We start from the raw sequence: 18,467 nt of genomic DNA on the forward strand, positions 1-18,467 counted from the left end.
ATCTAATTTAAAAGACTGATAGTCACATACTTAAAGCCACTAAAACCATACTTGAGTTTAGTATTTTTACACACCAAGAAAGCATATTAGTACAGAGCGTGATATTACTTTCCCTATGAAGACTGCCTGACACTGCTAATATATTTTTTTGACCATTCTGTGAAGAGTTCTCATGATCTGCACCAAGACTTGAGTTTGGCCTGGATATATCTTTGCTGTTCCCCTTAAAAATTTGTCATATTTGACAGAGTTAGGCCTTGTCTACACTACAGAGCTTGTCAGTTTAACTTGCATTGACTATTAAAAACCAGTATAATTACATTGCTGGTGCGTGTTCACACAATGCTCCTTCAGTCAGCAGCACATCCAGTTGGTGCTCTAGCACAGACAGAGAGAGCAGTGCACTGCGGGAAGCTATCCCACTGTGCTACTCAACACCTTCTGCAGCTAGGACTTGTGGGAAGGCAGAATGGATTGCAGTGCATCACATGTGTGGGCTCTATATCCCATGATGCAGTTTTTTTTCTGTCCCAGCATTCTATGGGCTTCCAACTGCATTTCGTAGCATTTTTTAAACAGCTCCATCTTTACTGTGCACCCACCATCTCTGTCTGAAAGGAGGGATACCGCACTGCTATCTACTGTTGTAGTCACTGTTATGAGCACATTGCGGATGGCCATGCAGGATATCATGAGCTCCCAATCTGAACAGGAATCAGAATTGCCTGACCTGCTGTGTGCCATAGAAACAAACACCACCAGATTACTTTTGGCATTCACGGAGCAGCTGAACACAGTGGACCATTGCTTTGGGGTTTGGGAAACAAGCACTGAGTGGTCAGACTTCATTGTTATGCAGGCCTGGGATGACGAGCACCTGCCTGGAACTGTGTGCAGAGCTCACCCCAGAACTGCAGCACAAGGGCACCAAAATGAGAGCTGCCCTCTCAGTGGAGAAGCATGTGGCGACCGCTGTGTGGAAGCTGGCAACTCCAGATTACTACTGGTCGGGCATGAATCAGTTTGGAGTCAGGAAGTCAACTGTTGGGGCTGCGGTAAAACAAGTGTGCAGGGCCATTAATTGCATCCTGTTACAAAGGACTGTGACTCTTGCAATATGCATGAAAAAGTGGATGGCTTTGCAGCAATGGGATTCCCAAACCGCGGCAGGGCAACAGATGGCATGCATATTCCAATTTTGGCCCTGGACCATCTTGCGACAGAGTACATCAATAGAAAGGGGTACTTCCCTATGGTATTGCAGGCGGTTGTGGATCACAGTGGGCATTTCACGGACATCAACATGAGATGGTCTGGGAAGGTGCATGACACACATCTTCAGGAACACTGGCATTGACTAGCAAAAACCAGTATAATTACATTGCTTGTGCATGTTCACACAATGCTCCCAGCTGGAACTTTGTTTCCACACCATAAGATTCCAGTAGGGGATGTTGAAATGCCCATAGTGATCCTGGGAGGCCCAGTGTACCCCTTACTCCGATGGCTCATGAAGCCTTACATGGGAAACCTGGACAGCAACAAGGAGTGCTTCAGCAATAGGTTGAGCAGGTGCAGAATGACCATAGAATGTGCCTTTGGCAGATTAAAAGTGCACTGGTGCTACCTTAATGGCAGATTAGGCCTAAACCAGGAAAATATTCCCGTGGTCATAGCAGCCAGCTGCATGCTCCAGATTTGTGAGGCTAAGGGTGAAAAGTTTCCCCCGGGGTGGAGCACAGAGGTGGATCGCGTGACTGCTGAATTTGACCAGCCAGATACCATGGCTATTAGGGGGGCATAATGGGAGGCTATTCGAGTCAGGGAGGCTTTGAAGCAACATTTTGACAATGAGCACCAGTAATGTGTTTTTCTGCATAGCATTCTGCCATGCTTTGTTAACTTGCCACCTTGCACGAAAATTGTGATGATTCCTGACTGGGATTTAGTCAGCAAATGATCAAACTGACACTATGTATTACTACCATGAGCAACCACCACGTGTACGAGACAAATAGAGATTGCTTATCTTTTTGAGAGTTTGTTTTTATTAAATACCAATTAACAACACAAACAAAAGACTTGGTGGGACGGGAGATAAGAATACAGGGCATATAGGCTCTTATAGCGGTGTGCAAGTCCAGCTCTCATTTTGGAAACTGTCCAAAGGGGTGGAGTGAACGGGGTACCGAGACATTCCGGGAAGTTGCAAGGTATGTGCGGGAGGACTTTGGGGAAAGCAGTTCTGTATCAGCTGGGGGAGGGGGAGGCCATATGTATTCTGCCTTGAGCGTGATTAGGGACTTCAACATCTCTGTTTGCTCCTCCATCACTTTTCTCATCCGCTCCTGGCCCTTTACAATGCGCTCCTCACTCTCCTTTCTGTCCTGCCTTCCTATTTTACATTTTTCCTTCAGGGTCTCTCTCCACTCCCTGCGTTCTCTTTTTTCAGCCTCTGAGTATTGGAGCACCTCTCTGAACATGTCCTCCTTGCTCCGATCAGCATCAACTCAAAAATATCATTTAAGAGGGCTCTCCTCTCCTGCATCATGAGCACCAGAGACAGACTGCTGGAACTAGACCCCTCCAGAGTGGAAAAGAAGTCCTAACTCACCACACCACCAGACGACCCTGCGTGTGTTTCACATCGTCCTCCAACTCAACCAACCGCCTCGTCCACAACTTCGTCCGCAGGGTTAAGTCCACTGTCCACTCCCACCCGAGTATCCACTGGTCTCTCGGCAGTGGAGGTGGAGTTGCCACCAAGGATAGTGTCCAGCTCCTCATAGAAGTGGCAGATCTTTGGCACAGCATCAGAGCAACCGTTTACCTCCCTTGCCTTCTGGTAGGCCTGCCTCAGCTCCTTTAGCTTCACATGGCACTGATGCGTGTCCCATTTGTAGCCCTTATCCAACATGCCAGGAGAAATCTGACCATAGGTATAGAAGTTCCTATGGCTGGAGTGGAGCTGGGACTGCACAGCCTCCTCTCCCCACAGCGCCAACAGATCCAACAACTCAGGTGTGCTCCAAGTGGGAGAGTGTTTGCTGCGTGGAGCCACCATGATGAGCTGGGAAAATGCGATGTGAGCTGCTCACACCGAGCAAACAGGAAGTGGAATTTCCAAAATTCCCAAGCCTTTAAAGGGAGAGGGGTGGATACCTGTGTACCTGGGTGCAGGGCAGTGGAGTTCAAACTGCTGACCAGAGTGGTCAGGATGGGCATTATGGGACACCTCCTGGAGACCAAGTATAGCAACATAACCAAGCACAGTGTCAACACTGACACTTTGTCAATATAACTTTGCCACATAAAGCTCTATGCCTCTCATTGAGGTGGTTTTATTTTGTCGGCAAAGCAGGAGAGTTTTGTTGGCAGAAGGAGCATTGCAGTATGTACACCTCCACTGTTTTGTGCATGAAAGCTGACTTGTCAACAAAACTTGTAGTGTAGACAAGGTCTTAAAAACCATTAAAAGTCACTATTTAGTACGCACTGTAGACTGGGAAATAACATCTGAGAAACATCAGATGGGAAACTAATTGAAATACAAACTATCAAAAAGATGTTTGTTCTGTGGCCCTTTCTGACAAAGCAAGTCAACTTTCAAGTGAGCGGGGAGGGAGGGAGGGAGGGAGGAACAGGGGTGTAAGTGTTTCCTAATAACCTTTAAAATATTCATAGATCTCCTAGGAAATCAGCCTACCACGCCTTATCTGTTCTTTGACATTCACATCCCTGATTCACTTATTCCTTCTTGGTACCTCCTTACAGCCTTGTTTACACTAAGAAATTTTACAGATGACTGGGGATGGCACTGGTGGGAATGATTTTGGTAAAATCTCCATTCAGACACAGCCTTACAATGGGATAACTATTACTTGCATATTTATGCTACCTCAGACATAATTTAAGTTAATGCTGCTTACACAGTTTACAAGTCTTCTCCCCCGTCCCCGGCGCCAGGAGGATTGGGGGGGAAAGTAAAGCAATGTAGAAAAGGAAACCACCTCATGCTTCTATACTGGCAAACAAACAGCGACATTAAGAGGTTGTAGGGCCTGCACCTGCTGAGGATGTTAAACTAAGACTTTCTCGAATAGGGAAATTCACTGTCTTATATTCAGTATTAGCACAAGAGAGTTTGAGAGAAACTAAATATGTAGCCAGGGGTTTCTCTTAACAATATACCTAAATATTTAAGAAAGCACTACCACTCAAATGCTTTCCTGTTCACCTTTTAGTGAGGGCATCTGCAAATAAAGTCCAGGATAGACTTCAGATTCCGTTTCTAGACAAAAACCCATTTAAAAATACACACAATTAACAGGTCATTTTAATACTTGGCAGTAAGAAGACAGTGAGGGGAGAGAATAATAAGAGAAGGTTACTCACTCTGTTAAGTAACTGAGGTTCTTCAAGATGGTGTCACTGTGGGTACTCCACTTCAGGTGATTGTACATCCCTGCACCTTTGATCGGAGAATTTCAGTAGCAGTGCTCATCTGGGTCATGCATGTGCTCTCCCCATCTTGTGCCATTGTCAGCATCTATCTAGCACCACACAACCAGACCCCTCTCAGTTCCTTCTCTACCATACAGTCCAGAAATTGAACTCTGAAGTAGCGGGGAAGAGGGCAGGTAGTGTAGCACCTACAGGAACACCATCGTGAAGAACCTCAGTTACTGTACAGGGTGAGAAATCTTTTCTTCTTTGAAGAGTGTCCCTGTGGGTGTTCCACTTCAGGTGACTGTCAAGCAGTGCCCCTCGGTCAATGGAAGGGGCTTTGGAGTTGCATGGGTAATTGATGATAATATACTAAGTCCTACCAATTCATTCAAACTTGAACTCAGATCAATTGCATAGTGTTTTCTGACCATGTATGCGGATGCCCAGGTGGCCACTTTACAGATGTCCATGATTGGTACATTGTTGAGAAAGGCTACTGAGGTTGATATGGACCTGGTGGAATGTGTTCAGATCCCTGTTGAGAGCTGTATATCCTCCTGTTGGTAGCAAAGGTGGCTGCATCCAGAAATCCATTTAGACAGTCTGCTTGGAAAAGGCAAAACCTTCAGATCGTTCCAAAGTTGAAATAAAACGTTTCAGTGACTTTCAGTAGGTCTTGGTTCTCTCAAAGTAGCACGTTAATGCACATCTGATGTCCAGAGTGTGAAATATTGAGTCCCATTAGCTCACATGAGGTTTCGGGAAAAATGAAGCAAGATGGATTGGTTGGGTAAAAATTTAGGATGAGGTTTTAGGGTGACCTTGTCCTTGAAAAAGATGGTATATGGTGGGTATGCCAGGAGGGCCCCTAATTCTCCCACTCGTCAGGCAGACATGATAGCGACTAAGAATGCCACCTTCACTGACAGATGTGTTAGCATGTTGCTAATGGTTCAAATGGGGCCCCAGTAGGCAGTGTATTACCAAGTTCAAGTCCCACGGTGGGGTAGGTACTCGTATTTCAGCGTAGACGTTTCTGATATCCCTAAGAAAGCATTTGGTGATAGGAAGGGAAAATATACCTTATGGTCTTCTTTCTTCTTCTTCTTCATGCTGCTTTTCCTGGTGACGGTCTACCTTGTGATGAAAGGCGGTAATAGCTGCAAGATGGACTGTGAGCGAGCTAAGGGATATGCTGCAACTAAAGAACTCTGGCCTGTATTCTAAAATCATTGGTAAGGGGGGCGGTAACGGCTCGGGATAGTTTGTTTTTGCACCAGATGTAGAATCTCCTCCATTTATGAAGTATTGCATGTGGTTGTCCTCCTACTGTTCAATAATATGTCTTTCAGCTATTCCGAGCAGGTCAGTTCGTCGTGATGGAACCATGTAGGAGCCATGCTCTCAGGTGAAGCCTCTCCAGGTTTGGGTGATAAATCTGTCCAGCATCTTGCGATAGACAATTCAGCAGAAGTGGAACAGTGCATGGTGCACATACCGCCATCCTCAAAAGGTATGAGTACCAAGTTTGTCTGGGCCACGTGGGGACTATCAATATGACTTTGGTTTTGTCTCCTCTTATTTTGTGTATTATCCTTGATAGCAGGGGAATGGGGGAAAACACGTATAGCAGAGGCACATCCCATTTGAGAAGAATGGCATTGCCCAGGGATCAGAACCCCAACCCTGCTCTTGAGCAGAATTGCAGGCATTTGTAATTCTGGGATGTCACGAAGAGGTCTATGAATGGGTGACCCCAGTGTTTGAATATGCTCTACAGAACCGTGTTGTTTAGCTCCCACTCATGGTCCGGAGAGAATTCCCTCCTCTTTGTATCTGCTGTGGTGTTTTGACAGCCGGAGAGATATGAGGCGGACATGTTGACATTGTAGCAGATACATCAGTTCCATAGTTTTCTGGCTTTACTGCACAGGAAGCATGATCTTGCTCCCCTGTCAGTTTATATAAAACATGCAAACAATGTTGGTTTTGTTCCTGATCAAGGGCAGGAAGTGCAAGCACGTATTGCAGACTGCGCTATTCCAAGAAGTTTGTGTGTAATGGTGTCTCAGAAGGAGACCATCTTCCCTGAATTGTGTGATGTTGTTGGTGGGCCCCCCCATCAAGGAGGCGTTTGTTGTGAGAAGCATTGAGGGTGGAGTCTGCATGAAAGGGACTCCCACACACATGTTGTGGGGTTGGGTCCAACAGTGTAGAGAGTCTTTGACTTTGAGCAGCAGAGTGAGGTGCCTGTTCAGGCCATGTTTGTATGGAATGTAGACAGTTCTTAGCCAACCCTGAATGCAGAGCATGTGAAGTCATGTGTGTCATACTATGGATGTGGTTGCTGCCATATGGCCTAACAGTTGGAGATAGGTCTGCACTGATATCTGTGGGCTATTCAGTACTGTGAAGATCAGACTATGGTAACTAATCTGGTCGGTGGTAGGGACGCTTTGGCCTCTAGAGCTTTGAGATGGGCCCCGTTGAAGTCCAGTTTCTGCATGGGTGTCAATGTTTACTTGGAATCCCAGCCGCGAGAAGAGGGCGATTATCTTGTGCAGAATATCTATAGCATCGGCCGCCTCTGTGGGTGCTTTTAGAAAGCAATCACCCATATAGAGAAATATTGTCACTCCCTGCTTATGGAGGTGTGCCGCCACTACCGCAAGAATATTATTGTTGCTAATGTGACCATTGTGAACCACTGGACGAATTTGTTGAGTTTTCTGAGGTATAGAATAGACCTCCATCCACTGTTCTTTTACTACCACTACTTCTTAACCCAGAAAAAGCTTTTCCCTCTGCGTTGTGATGGTACCTGTTGTACGGCGCCCAGATGTAGGAGGTGGCTTACTTCTTGCCGTATAAGGTGTTCGTGAGAGGGGTCCCTGAAGAGGTACAGGGAGGGAAAGTGGGTGGGATGGAGATGAACAGTATCACATAGCCTGAATAAATTATTTCTAGAACCCATTTGTCCATGGTGATGGATTGCCACGCTAAATAAAATGGGGGCTGGCCAGTGATGGCGTCAGCACTGAGGAATGGGGAGGTCTCTCAAGCCTTCGACCAAACCCTCAAAATTGTTGTTTTTCAGAGGATTGGTGGGATGCTAATGATTGAGCTCAGGGTGGTTGATGCTTTGGAGGTCTGTCTGTGCCTGTCATATTTCCTCTGTTGTTGGGCATATGGGACAGACCTTGTACATTGGGTGGCATAGTATTTACCCGGTTTTCTTTTTGATGCACGTGTGTATATATCAAGGAAGCGAAGAGTTACCAGAGAGTCCTTCATGGTGTGAAGGGACTCATCAGTCTTTGCTGCAAACAGCTTCTGGTCATCAAATGGAAGGTCTTCCACTGTGGATAGTATTTCTTTTGGGAAGCCAGACAAGTGAAGCCACGAAACTTGATGCATAACTAGGACAGTGGCCATGGAGTCTGCCGCTGGGTCAGCCGCATCTAAAGATGCCTGTTAAGTGGTTTAACTGGGAGTTGGCCCTCTGAAATTATGGCTTTAAATTGATCTCTTTTGTCTTATGGAATTATGTCAATAAAATCAGAGTTTGGAATAGTTCGTGTGGTTATATTTTGCCATTAGAGCAGCGTAACTGGCGATCCGAAATTGAAGAGTGGCTGATGAATAGGCCTTGCAGCCAAAGAGGTCTAACTGTTTTTACTCTTTGTCATTCAAAGTGAATCTGGATTGGTGCTGCCTGCCTCATTGGTTGATGGCATCAACCATTAAGGAATTTGATGTGGGGTGAGAAAATAAAAAGTCCATTTCCTTGGAGGGGACACTACTTTTTATCCACTCTCTCGGAAGTAGGCAGTATCATAGCCGGGGTCTGCCATGTTTTTAGCCAACTCCATGAGTGTGTTGTTTATCAGAAGCGCAATTTTCGATGAAGAGAAGGCTTGGAAAATGTCCAGTAATTTGTGTTGGAACTCTGGGACCTCCTCTAGAGGGATCTCTAGGGAATCAGTGATTCTTTTAAAGAGCTCTTGGAAATGTGGGTGGCGGTGGCATTATGGCCTCTTCTGGGAAGAAGAAGAAGAAATGTTAGTTGCCGGTGTCGTGTCCTGTTCCAAGGTCGCCTCCTATTCTTCAAAGCTTTCTTCAAGGGGCTCTGATGGTGCAGTCATTGAGGATGGTGGGGGAAATCTAATCCTCTCCCTTGGACGGTCTCGGGGGCCTGGGGTACTGTCTCCTATATAGTCCCTAGGGGTCGCAGTAGGCCCACCGAGTGGGGAATGGCATAGGTGGTGCCATCCTCCTCACAGCAGAAGGCACCCTCCTCCTCATCTTCCTCCTCGCTGGAAAATGGAGGGGCCAAAGATGAAATGGGATGACATGGTGCCGAACATGCTGGAGAAACATTGGTACCAAAAAGAGAGATGATTCTGGCGTCAATGAAACAAGTAGGTCCTTGTGGTGTAGAAAATGGTGCAGTGCCAATGATTTCAGTACTGAGGTGGTCAGTGCCAACGATGCTGTTGCAATTGCGGCTGTCAGTGCTGACATCTGAGCGCTCTGCATTATTGGGACAGGAAGTGGTGCCGTATCTTTAGGCAGCTCTGTCTATGCCGTAGCAGAGGAGGTAGGTGTCTGTTTGCCCCTTGACGCCGAGCCTGCCCGCTTTCATGGTACGCTGTGGCTTGTAAGTACTCAGCTGCAGTGCAGTTGGTACCAAGGGTATGGAGCGGGCCAGAGACCACTTCTTTTTTGGAAGCTCTTTAGGGGAGGAAGTCAATGCTCTTTTCCTCACTACCTTTTTGGAGGAGGAAGCTTTCCACTGTGAGAAGAGTGAAGTTGCTGGAGACTATAGTCCAGAGGGATTCTGTGGACCAGGATCGGATGCCAGGCACAGAGACTTTTCCATTAATAGAAGTTTGAGACATAGGTCTCCGTCCTTCCTGACACAAGGTTTTAAGCTAGTGCAGAGAGAGCACTTCTGTGGGACGTGTCTCTCACCTAGGCGCCAGAGGTACTGAGTGTCCATCTGAGACTGGGATCACCTCCCGCCAGGCAAGGCAGCATTTGACGTCCAGTGAACCAGGCATGATTCAAATTATAGTGGTTTGATCCTAACAGTGAACACAAACTATACTAAGGGATATACAAACTTGGAAGAAAGGGGAGAGGAAAAAAAGGTTTGGTTTGTTTTTTTAAGAAAATAAACAGGGAGAAAGGGATAAGTAAGCCTAACTAGGGTACTTAAGACCACTCTAAAAGACTGTTCTAAACACTAAGTATAGTTATCGGTTTTAACACTGCTGGGAGATCCATCTCAGGCAGAGGACAGCTGAGAAGGAACTGAGGGGGGGGGAGGGGTCAAGTTGCGCAGCACTAGTTAGGTGCTGACAATGGTACAAGATGGGGAGAGCACATTTGCAAACCAGACGAGCACTGCTGCTGAAATTCTCCAACCAAAGGTGCAGGGATGCACAATCACCTGAAGCGGAGCACCCACAGGGACATGCCTCGAAAAAGAAGCTTAAGTCAGAGGGTCACTCCACACAGCAGTCTGTACACAGATTCAGGGACCATCCCAGCAAAGAAAGTAATCTACAACAGCAGACAGAAATATAATAGTACAGAAATACAAGGGGAGTAGGAGAGAAGAAACAAGGCCAGAATGAAAAGGCAGCAAGACAATAGTTGCAGGACAGCCCCTAAGGAATTCTAAAAGAAAAATTTTATTTCATTAGAAGAAAGATAATATTTATATTCCACAACTATGAGTGCAAGGCAAGTCCTGTTTTCATTTCAGGCTGAAGCAGGCCTGGTGCTACTGAAGGAGGAGGAGAGGGGCAAAGAGAACATTTACCCCCTAGCAACGATCTTCACAAGGCTCCAAATTATTGTCCGAAAGGCCAAACAAAGCTACCAATGTTAAGCAATGGAACAGCAGCAAATTGGAGAGACTTCATCCTTTATATAAATTATAAAGCACAACAAAATGCTGGCTTTTTAGCCAAATTCTACTTTACAAAAAACTCCCCTAATAATGGGACCCTAGAATCGATCCTCAGGTGAAGGTAGCTTTCTTATTTCACATGTAATGGGAAGGAACTTCAGTTGCATGAGAATAGTTCATACACAGAAGTGACAGCATACCAGATAGCTCAGTGGTTTGAGCATTGGCCAGCTAAACCCAGGGTTGTGAGTTCAATCCTTGAGGGGACCACTTAGGGATCTAGGGCAAAATCAGTACTTGGTCCTGCTAGTGAAGGCAGGGGGCTGGACTTGATGACCTTTCAGGGTCCCTTCCAGTTCTAGGAGATAGGATATCTCCATATATTATTATTATTATTATTTCACACAAGAGAAGAAACAGCCCTCAGGCCATCAGCTTTTTGCACCTCAATCATGCGAACACACGAGCACTCTAGAAATTAGAGGCTTGGCTACACTGGCACTTTATACCGCAATAAAGCCTCCGAGAGCGCTCTACCTTACTCCCCATCCACACTGGCAAGGCACGTAGAGCGCTCTGACTCCTTGGCTAGAGCACTCCTGGTACTCCACCGCCACGAGAGGGATAACGGGTGTTGCGTATTGGCTGAGACACCCCAGGGCCAGTGTGAATGAGGAGTTATGTTACAGCGCTCTAATTGACCTCCGGAAACGTCCCATAATCCCCTTAAGTCAGGTGGCCTCTCTTCTCTTTGTTGTGAAATGGCTGAGGAATGCGGAAGTGCCTTTTCAGAGCTCCGTTTCAGACAGTGGCTGCTTATCTGCAACGGGGCAAAGCAAACATTTACTGAGTGAGAGAGAGAGAGAGAGAGAGGGGTAGGGGGGATCTGAGCTTACAAGATAGCGTGCTGACACACTCTCAGCACTCCAAAAACCCACTCTCTCTCTCCCCCCACATACGAACAACACACTCCACCCCCCCTCATTTGAAAAGCACGTTGCAGCCACTTGAACGCTGGGATAGCTGCCCATAATCCACTGTTCCCAATGCCGCTGCAAATGCCGCAAATGTGGCCACACCAGTGCACTTGCAGCTGTCAGTGTGGACAGACTGGAGTGCTTTCCCTAGTGCGCTCTCCGAAGGCTGGTTTAACCCAATGCGCTCTACAGCTGCAAGTGTAGCCAAGCCCTAAGATGGGTAAATTCTCGTCCCCTCAGTTTGACTGAAGTAGTTGATGGAGGAACTACTGTTTGACAAGGAACAGTGAACAGCTAGGATAGAAAAGGACATAGTTGCCATCATCCTCACTGCTATAAGCCCCAGACATTGCCAGTGTGAAGTTAATGCTAAAACAGTTCACGTTAGTCATGGTAGGGTGCTAGCATCTGCAGAAGCCATGCTGCTTTTGAGGCAAGAAGCAGTGCTGAGGCCTGGTCTACATTTAAAACTTATACAGGCATAGCTATATTGGTTAGGCGTGTGGGGGTTTTTTTGTTTGTTTGTTTAAACAGACATAGCTATACCAGTATAAGTAGGGTGACCATATGTCCCATTTTGACCAGGACAGTCCCTTTTTTAAGCATGGCCCCAGCCATCCAGACTTCCCCCCCCCAAAAGTAGGCATTTGTCCCGTTTGCTCTTGCTGACTTGATCAGTTGGCAAGAGTAAATGGGACAGATGCCCACTTGTGTCAAAAAGTGGGGTGCAGTGGGGAGGAATGTTTGGTGGGGGTGAGTGGAGATGCCAGCCCCCTCCCCGCACCAGGGAGGAAGACAGAGCGGGGGCGGGGGTGGGGGGGGTAAGGCAACATTCCAGCATGGGGAGGGGGCCAGCAGGGTTCCAGCGACAGGCAACAGCCTCGGGGGTGGGGAGGGAAGGGCCTCAGGCAAGTGGCTGGGAGTGTCCATTTTCTCTTTGGGAAGCTATGGTCACCCTAGTTATAAGTCTTAGGGCTTGTCTACACTTGAAAAACGCTACAGTGACACAGCTGCAGCACTGTAGTTAATCCAGTGACACGAGAACCCCTGTGGCGGTAGCTAGGTTAATGGAAAAATTCTTCTGTAAACTGAATGCTGTCTACACAGGAACTTAGGTTGACCTAAGTACATCACTCAGCAGTGTGGATTTTTCACACCCCTGAGCCACGTAGTTGGGTCAATCTAATTTTCTAGTGTAGATCAGCCCCTAGTCTACACACACCAGCGTAAGAGAGCCTTTGCAGGCATAGTTAATGGCTCTCAGGGGAACTGGTGTAAACTATGCCAGCAAAAGCACTTGTATGCTGATATAAGCTGCATCTATGTAGGACACTTTGCCATTATAGCTATACCAGTATAGGTATGCCAGCACAACTTTTCTGGTGTAGGCATAGTCTCCTCCAAGCAGATGGCCTGTGCCAGCTACCCAAGCTGAAAACCCTGCCCACACCAGGAAGAGCAACTTTTTGTCAGTCAAACTCAAGAATCCTAAAGGCTTGTCTACAAAGAAATTAAACCAAATGAATTAAAGGTGTGAATTTAAAGTGTATTACTTAAAGCACATTAGGGCCAGTCTACAATGGGAACTTATATTGGCATAGCAACGTCTCTCAAGGGTGTGAAAAATCCACACTCCTGAGAGATGTAACTAAGACCACCCAACCTCCGATGTAGTCAGCACTAGGTCAATGGAAGAATTCTTCCATCAACTTAGTTACTGCCTCTCGGGGGGGTGGATTACCTGCGCTAACAGGAGAATCCCTCCTGTTGGAGTAGGGATTGTTCCCACTGAAGCGCTACAGCGGCACAGCTGCAGTTCTGCAGCTGTAGCTGCAGTTCTGCAGCTGTAGCTGTTTAAATATAGGCATATCCTTAGACTCCTGTGTGGATGCTCTCATTCAGAAGTAAACTCAGTCCACTGTACATTAGCTTAATTCCTCGTGCAAATTTCCTAAATTTCCAGTCCCATATGCAGGGATAATCCACATGTACAATGATTACGTTTGCACAAACATCTTTTCTGAAGTACTGAAGGTGTCCTTTGTTGGAGTTTATTATTATTCCTCCTTCTCAGCTGCTGCTACCTCAATGGGGAGCATAAGATGTCCCTCAGTCTTAGAAATCCTAGTATATCGAGTTAGGAGATTGGGCACTTGGGTGGCAAGCACAGGAGGGCTGGGACTTCTGGGGAGTAATAAAGAGCAAGGAGCAAAGGCAGCAGGGAATGGATCTTCACCATCCCTGACAAAGCTTCCACTGAGTAGCATTCCTCCCTTCCTGCCAACATAAGAGAGAGACTCACTCTGCTGACAGCATGATGAAGTGTTGCCTGCATGTAGCAATTCACTTATATCTTGGAATTTAAAATATTGTGCAAGTTATATTTGTTGGTGCTGGGGATGCCACTGGCTCTTTACACACCTTTTTCGATTTGCAATGCAATTCTGTAGTCTATACATCTGATATGTAAAGTTTCCCTCAGCTTATCACTTGAAGGGTGGGGAGAAAGGAAGAAACATTAGCTCTATGATAGGAGAAGGATGGAAGCATTCTGTTCATTCAGTAAATTCTCCTCCACCTCATCCTGTGGTAGAACATTCAGAGTATCCCATTTTATCTGTGGGGAATAGTCCGGTACAACGGCCAGTGGTGGTAACTGTAATTTAATGAACTAGTATTAGTATTCCATCTCTGAAGGAAGTAGGATGGTCAGAAATGAAAGCCATTAGTGCACTAAGCAAACAGCTAGGACAAGAACAGAACAATGATCTCTTGTGCCCAGAGTTAAGATGTCACCACCACACGTCCCTATGCATGCAGCAGGTCATGTTTTCACAAGCAGAGCTGTTTTTCTACGTCTGAAAGAGAAACACGATTGAAGTTTTTGCTGAGTACATAAATAGCAAAAATTGATTAACAGAGAGTCACTGGGTAGGAGGAACCTTAGGCATGTTGAGATTCTCTCTCCTAAGTAAAGCTGTTCTGAAGAACAGAAGTAGGAACCTCACAGAACACTCTGATATTTAGAATATTGTGAGAATCCTTACACAAGGTTTTTTTAGATTGACAAAAGCAACTAAGTTGTAAGCAGTTACATGCAACTGTATTAAACTGAAGAAAGTTAAGCCAGTCATTTCAGGTTATGAACTTGGAAGACAAGAAAATAGCACAATAAAATGGGTGATTAAGACTGGACCTTGGATGTACAAGAGAAATTGCTTCCTGCAACCTACTTTAGTCCAAGTCATCACTTCACAAGTTATTGCACAAGGAAGTACTTTATAACCACCACCACCCTTCACACAGAAACATTCATTCACACTATCCATTCTTGTTAGAGTTGAACTCCCATGCCAACTTCCAAGTGAAATCAGGCTGCTTAATGTTCAATGGCTCTGCTTCATCAGTTTTTCTGCAGTCAGTTATTCATTTGCAGGGAAAAAACAGAGTTGAGCCAAAGTACTGTTTCCTTTGGAATTAAAGGGTTGCCATCTCTTGGCAGACCTACACAGCCAAACGCTGTACATAAAGCCAATGGCATTAACACACAGACATATACACCATTTTTACAATGCAATTTCTTAACCAACTGAATGCATTCTTTCTGGCTCCCAGATAATTCCTGCTCAATCACACAGCCTTTTTCCTACAAAGCTTTGTGAATATGCATGAAATGATACAGTACAGTGGAAATCTTGCAGTAATTCTTTTGGGAATGGGGGTCAGAAGTGGCTGCATTTCATCACTGAATGTCCAGAGGAGGGGTTAGGTGAGACTGCAATCACCTGACACCTTCACACAGGTATGAGTGGGTGGGGAAGAAGAGGAAAGGTTGGGTGACTCTACAAATGGAAACAAAATACAAATTTCCCTTACAGTTTAACTTCATTTCTCTAGCTCTTCAGTGTTCATTCTCCTTATATTCAGGTACATTTTTGTCCCCGTCCCCCCCATACATGGCAATTTTCATGAGTATACCCTGAAGCAACACTCCAGATATAAAAAGGATAGACATGACTGCCTCTGCACTTAACTGGCTCTTGTTCCTTCACTAAACCAGAAGCGTATCACTGAGTACGACCCCTCTGCCCAGGAGACTGGTGTGTTGCTTCTGCAGTGTTCCTGATATTTGCTGGCCCAGGCAACAAGAGACCATGCTCCAGTCCTAAACACTGATTTGCTACTCCTAATCCATCAGAGCAGCAAGCTGCTGAGAGGGGGCCCTGCAGGTCCTAAACATCTCCCACAGTTACCAAGAGATCACCAGGCTACAAAGCTGACAAGTCACACCAATTTCACTGTCACTGCTTGGAAAAGCAGGAACAGCAGTTGAAGCAAGCGCAAGAACTCAACAGACGGTATGCTTTTTACTTGCAGCGAGGAACAACAACAAAAGATTAGGGGGAGAGAGACGGAAGAGGATGAGGAATGGAATGGAAATCTAACCAGGGCATAGTCTTTGTACATCGATGGGCTTTCTCCCACATCTTTCATTTTGGTCTCTGCCTTCTAGGTGTATATTTATAAACTGTGCTTAAAAACCTTACCAAACAGACACACAGAGAGCAAAACAGGATGCACACACACACACACACACACTTACTTCAGCCAGCGGTATTTAACCTTTCTGAAAGGAATGGGTAGAAAAAAGAATAGAACTCTAATGCTATAGTTCTACTGCTAGTTCCCCTTAGCACTGAAGCATAGCACACTCAGTCTAGCACTCCAGAAAACTCTGTGCATTATCTAGGAGCACATTTTGTAGGGTATTTAGAGGCTTTGGAGCCATACAAAGACCCCAGTAGCATATTGAGAATCACAGTACAGTGTAGAACCTCAGAGTTACAAACACCAGAGTTACAAACTGACTGGTCAACCACACGCTTCATTTGGACCTGGAAGTACTCAATCAGGCAGCAGCAGAAACGGGGGGTGGAAAGCAACAACAAAAAACCAAGTACAGTACTGTGTTAAATGTAAACTACTTAAAAAAACAAAACAAATGGAAAGTTTTAAAAAAAGATTTGACAAGGTAAGGAAACTGTTTCTGTACTTGTTTTATTTACATTAAAATGGTTAAAAGCAGCATTTTTCTTCTGCATAGTAAAGTTTCAAAGCTGTTTTAAATCAAAGTTCAGTTGTAAACTTTTGAAAGAACCGCAACGTTTTGTTCAGAGTTACGAACATTTCAGAGTTTTGAACAACCTCTATTCCTGAGGCATTTGTAACTCGGAGGTTCTCCTGTGTACAATAAATAGAGCAGAACCAAACAAGTCTGTGAATACTCTAGCTTACCATTTCGAGACAAATCAAGTTCCACCAGCTGCATAAAGTTTGCTATTTCTGGAGGGAGCCGTTGAATTTCATTATCACTGAGTCCAAGTTTCCGTAATTTTACAAGCTGGAAAAAGGGCTGAAAAAGAAAATCCCATATTAATTATTATTCACATAATGCATTTGCAACTTGGTTAAGTTCACATATGTGAAGTTTCTTGGAGGGACAGCAGCAATGGTTGATATAAACATCTAAAATCCCAGGGACTGCCTCACAAATCATCTTATTCAACTAAGTCTGATAAAAAGCAAGTACAGAAGCAACTTAAAAAGAAGCCAGATTCTTTTCAGAACCAGAGAAAACACTTTCCATCTAGGTATTTGTACTGACCTTGCTATGAAAGGTGAGTAGACTTTGCAGGACTCTTTTTTGAAAAATAAAATTTAGTGTAGCTTTCAGAACATGTATAAAATTCTAGCCATTATGAATCACAGCAGATTCATAATGGCTAGACAGTTACCTAATTGTTACTTAGCGGCTTGCTTTTAAGCAATAGTTTGCTGACTACACTTCTAGATAAATACTATTTTGGTATTATTTTATTCAGCAACTCTCTCAGAGAACATCTCAGAGTCAGCATTATTCTGATCTCACAAAGTATAATATTAATTATAAAAGTTATTCGCATACACAGATATCCACATCCCAATTATGATGGTTAGAGCACAAAGAGAACTCGCTACTCCAAAAAGCCTGCAAGTTCCATTCCCATAGTTTTAATACTGTAGGGAAATATTGTGCTCACACAAGTCAATAAAACATCATCTCTACGACTATCTTGTGATAGCTCTGGACATGGATACCACAATTTTCTACTTTGAAAACTGCTTTTCAGAAGAAGGCATTACAAAAGAAAAACAGGGTTGCCAACTCAAAATTTTATTGCAAGTCTCATGATATTTAGATTTGGAGGGGTTTGTTTTTGTTTAAGCCCCAGCTCCTGGACTCAAGTGATTACACAAGAATCTCAGCTTTCATTTAGAAAATTTTCTAGCCCTAATGGCTGCAGTGAAAACATGGACCAAGTGTTTTCTAAAGGATAAAAAAAAAAAAAAAAAAAAAAAAAAAACAATAATAAAAACACACCCACAGATGGCAAATAAAAAGAAGCCCCAATTTTTATTTTTTTAAATCTAATTTTTAGGAGGGCCTGACATATGATTTTTTTTTAACCCTCAAGGTTGACAATACTAGACTCATCACTAATAAAACTGACTTTTATTACTCACTGGGAAGCCAAGAAACATCCAGAACTCCCTTGAAATACAACTGTGCAACAACGAAGGACTAACACAAAAACTATATTGATTAGGGCTACCATACATCCGGGTTTCCCCGGACATGTCCGGCTTTTCGCTCTTTAAATAGCCGTCCAGGGGGGATTTCTAAAAATCTAAAAATGTCCGGGATTTCCCCCCGGTCGGCTATTTATCGACTGAAAAGCGGCTGACAGGGCGGCCGAGTGCCACTCGCATTGGGACCTCGGCAGGCAAAGCCCCTTCCCGGCTCCCCCCATCCCCTGCAGCCTTAGCACGCCGCCCGGCAGCGCTGCGGGGTGGGGCTGTGCGCCTGTGAGGGAATGCGGCGGTGGGGCTGGCAGCGGCAGCCAGAGCCCCTCACCCGCTTCCCTCCTCCTCCACAGCCTCAGCATGCCGCTCAGCAGCGCTCGGGCGGGGCGCTCCTTGGGGCGCAGAGACAGACACCTGCTCTAAGCCAAGCGGCACAGTAAGGGGGCCGGGGAGTTGGAGAAGGGGGGCAGTCAGGGGACAGGGAGCAGGGGGGGGGG

General features: G+C 45.4%; 1 protein-coding gene across 1 annotated transcript in view; it reads right to left on the minus strand.

Annotated features, from left to right (window-relative positions):
* The window catches only part of LRRC1 (leucine rich repeat containing 1), a 112,607-nt gene that overhangs the window by 76,150 nt on the left and 17,990 nt on the right, over positions 1 to 18,467 (minus strand). Inside the window, exon 2 of the mRNA XM_024220823.1 lies at positions 16,642 to 16,759. Within this exon, the coding sequence (XP_024076591.1) occupies positions 16,642 to 16,759 (118 nt within the window). The remainder of the gene's footprint in view (positions 1 to 16,641; positions 16,760 to 18,467) is intronic.

Source organism: Terrapene carolina, unplaced genomic scaffold, assembly GCF_002925995.2.
Source record: "Terrapene carolina triunguis isolate 2854851 unplaced genomic scaffold, T_m_triunguis-2.0 Scaffold42, whole genome shotgun sequence".
Taxonomy (NCBI): Eukaryota; Metazoa; Chordata; order Testudines; family Emydidae; genus Terrapene; species Terrapene triunguis.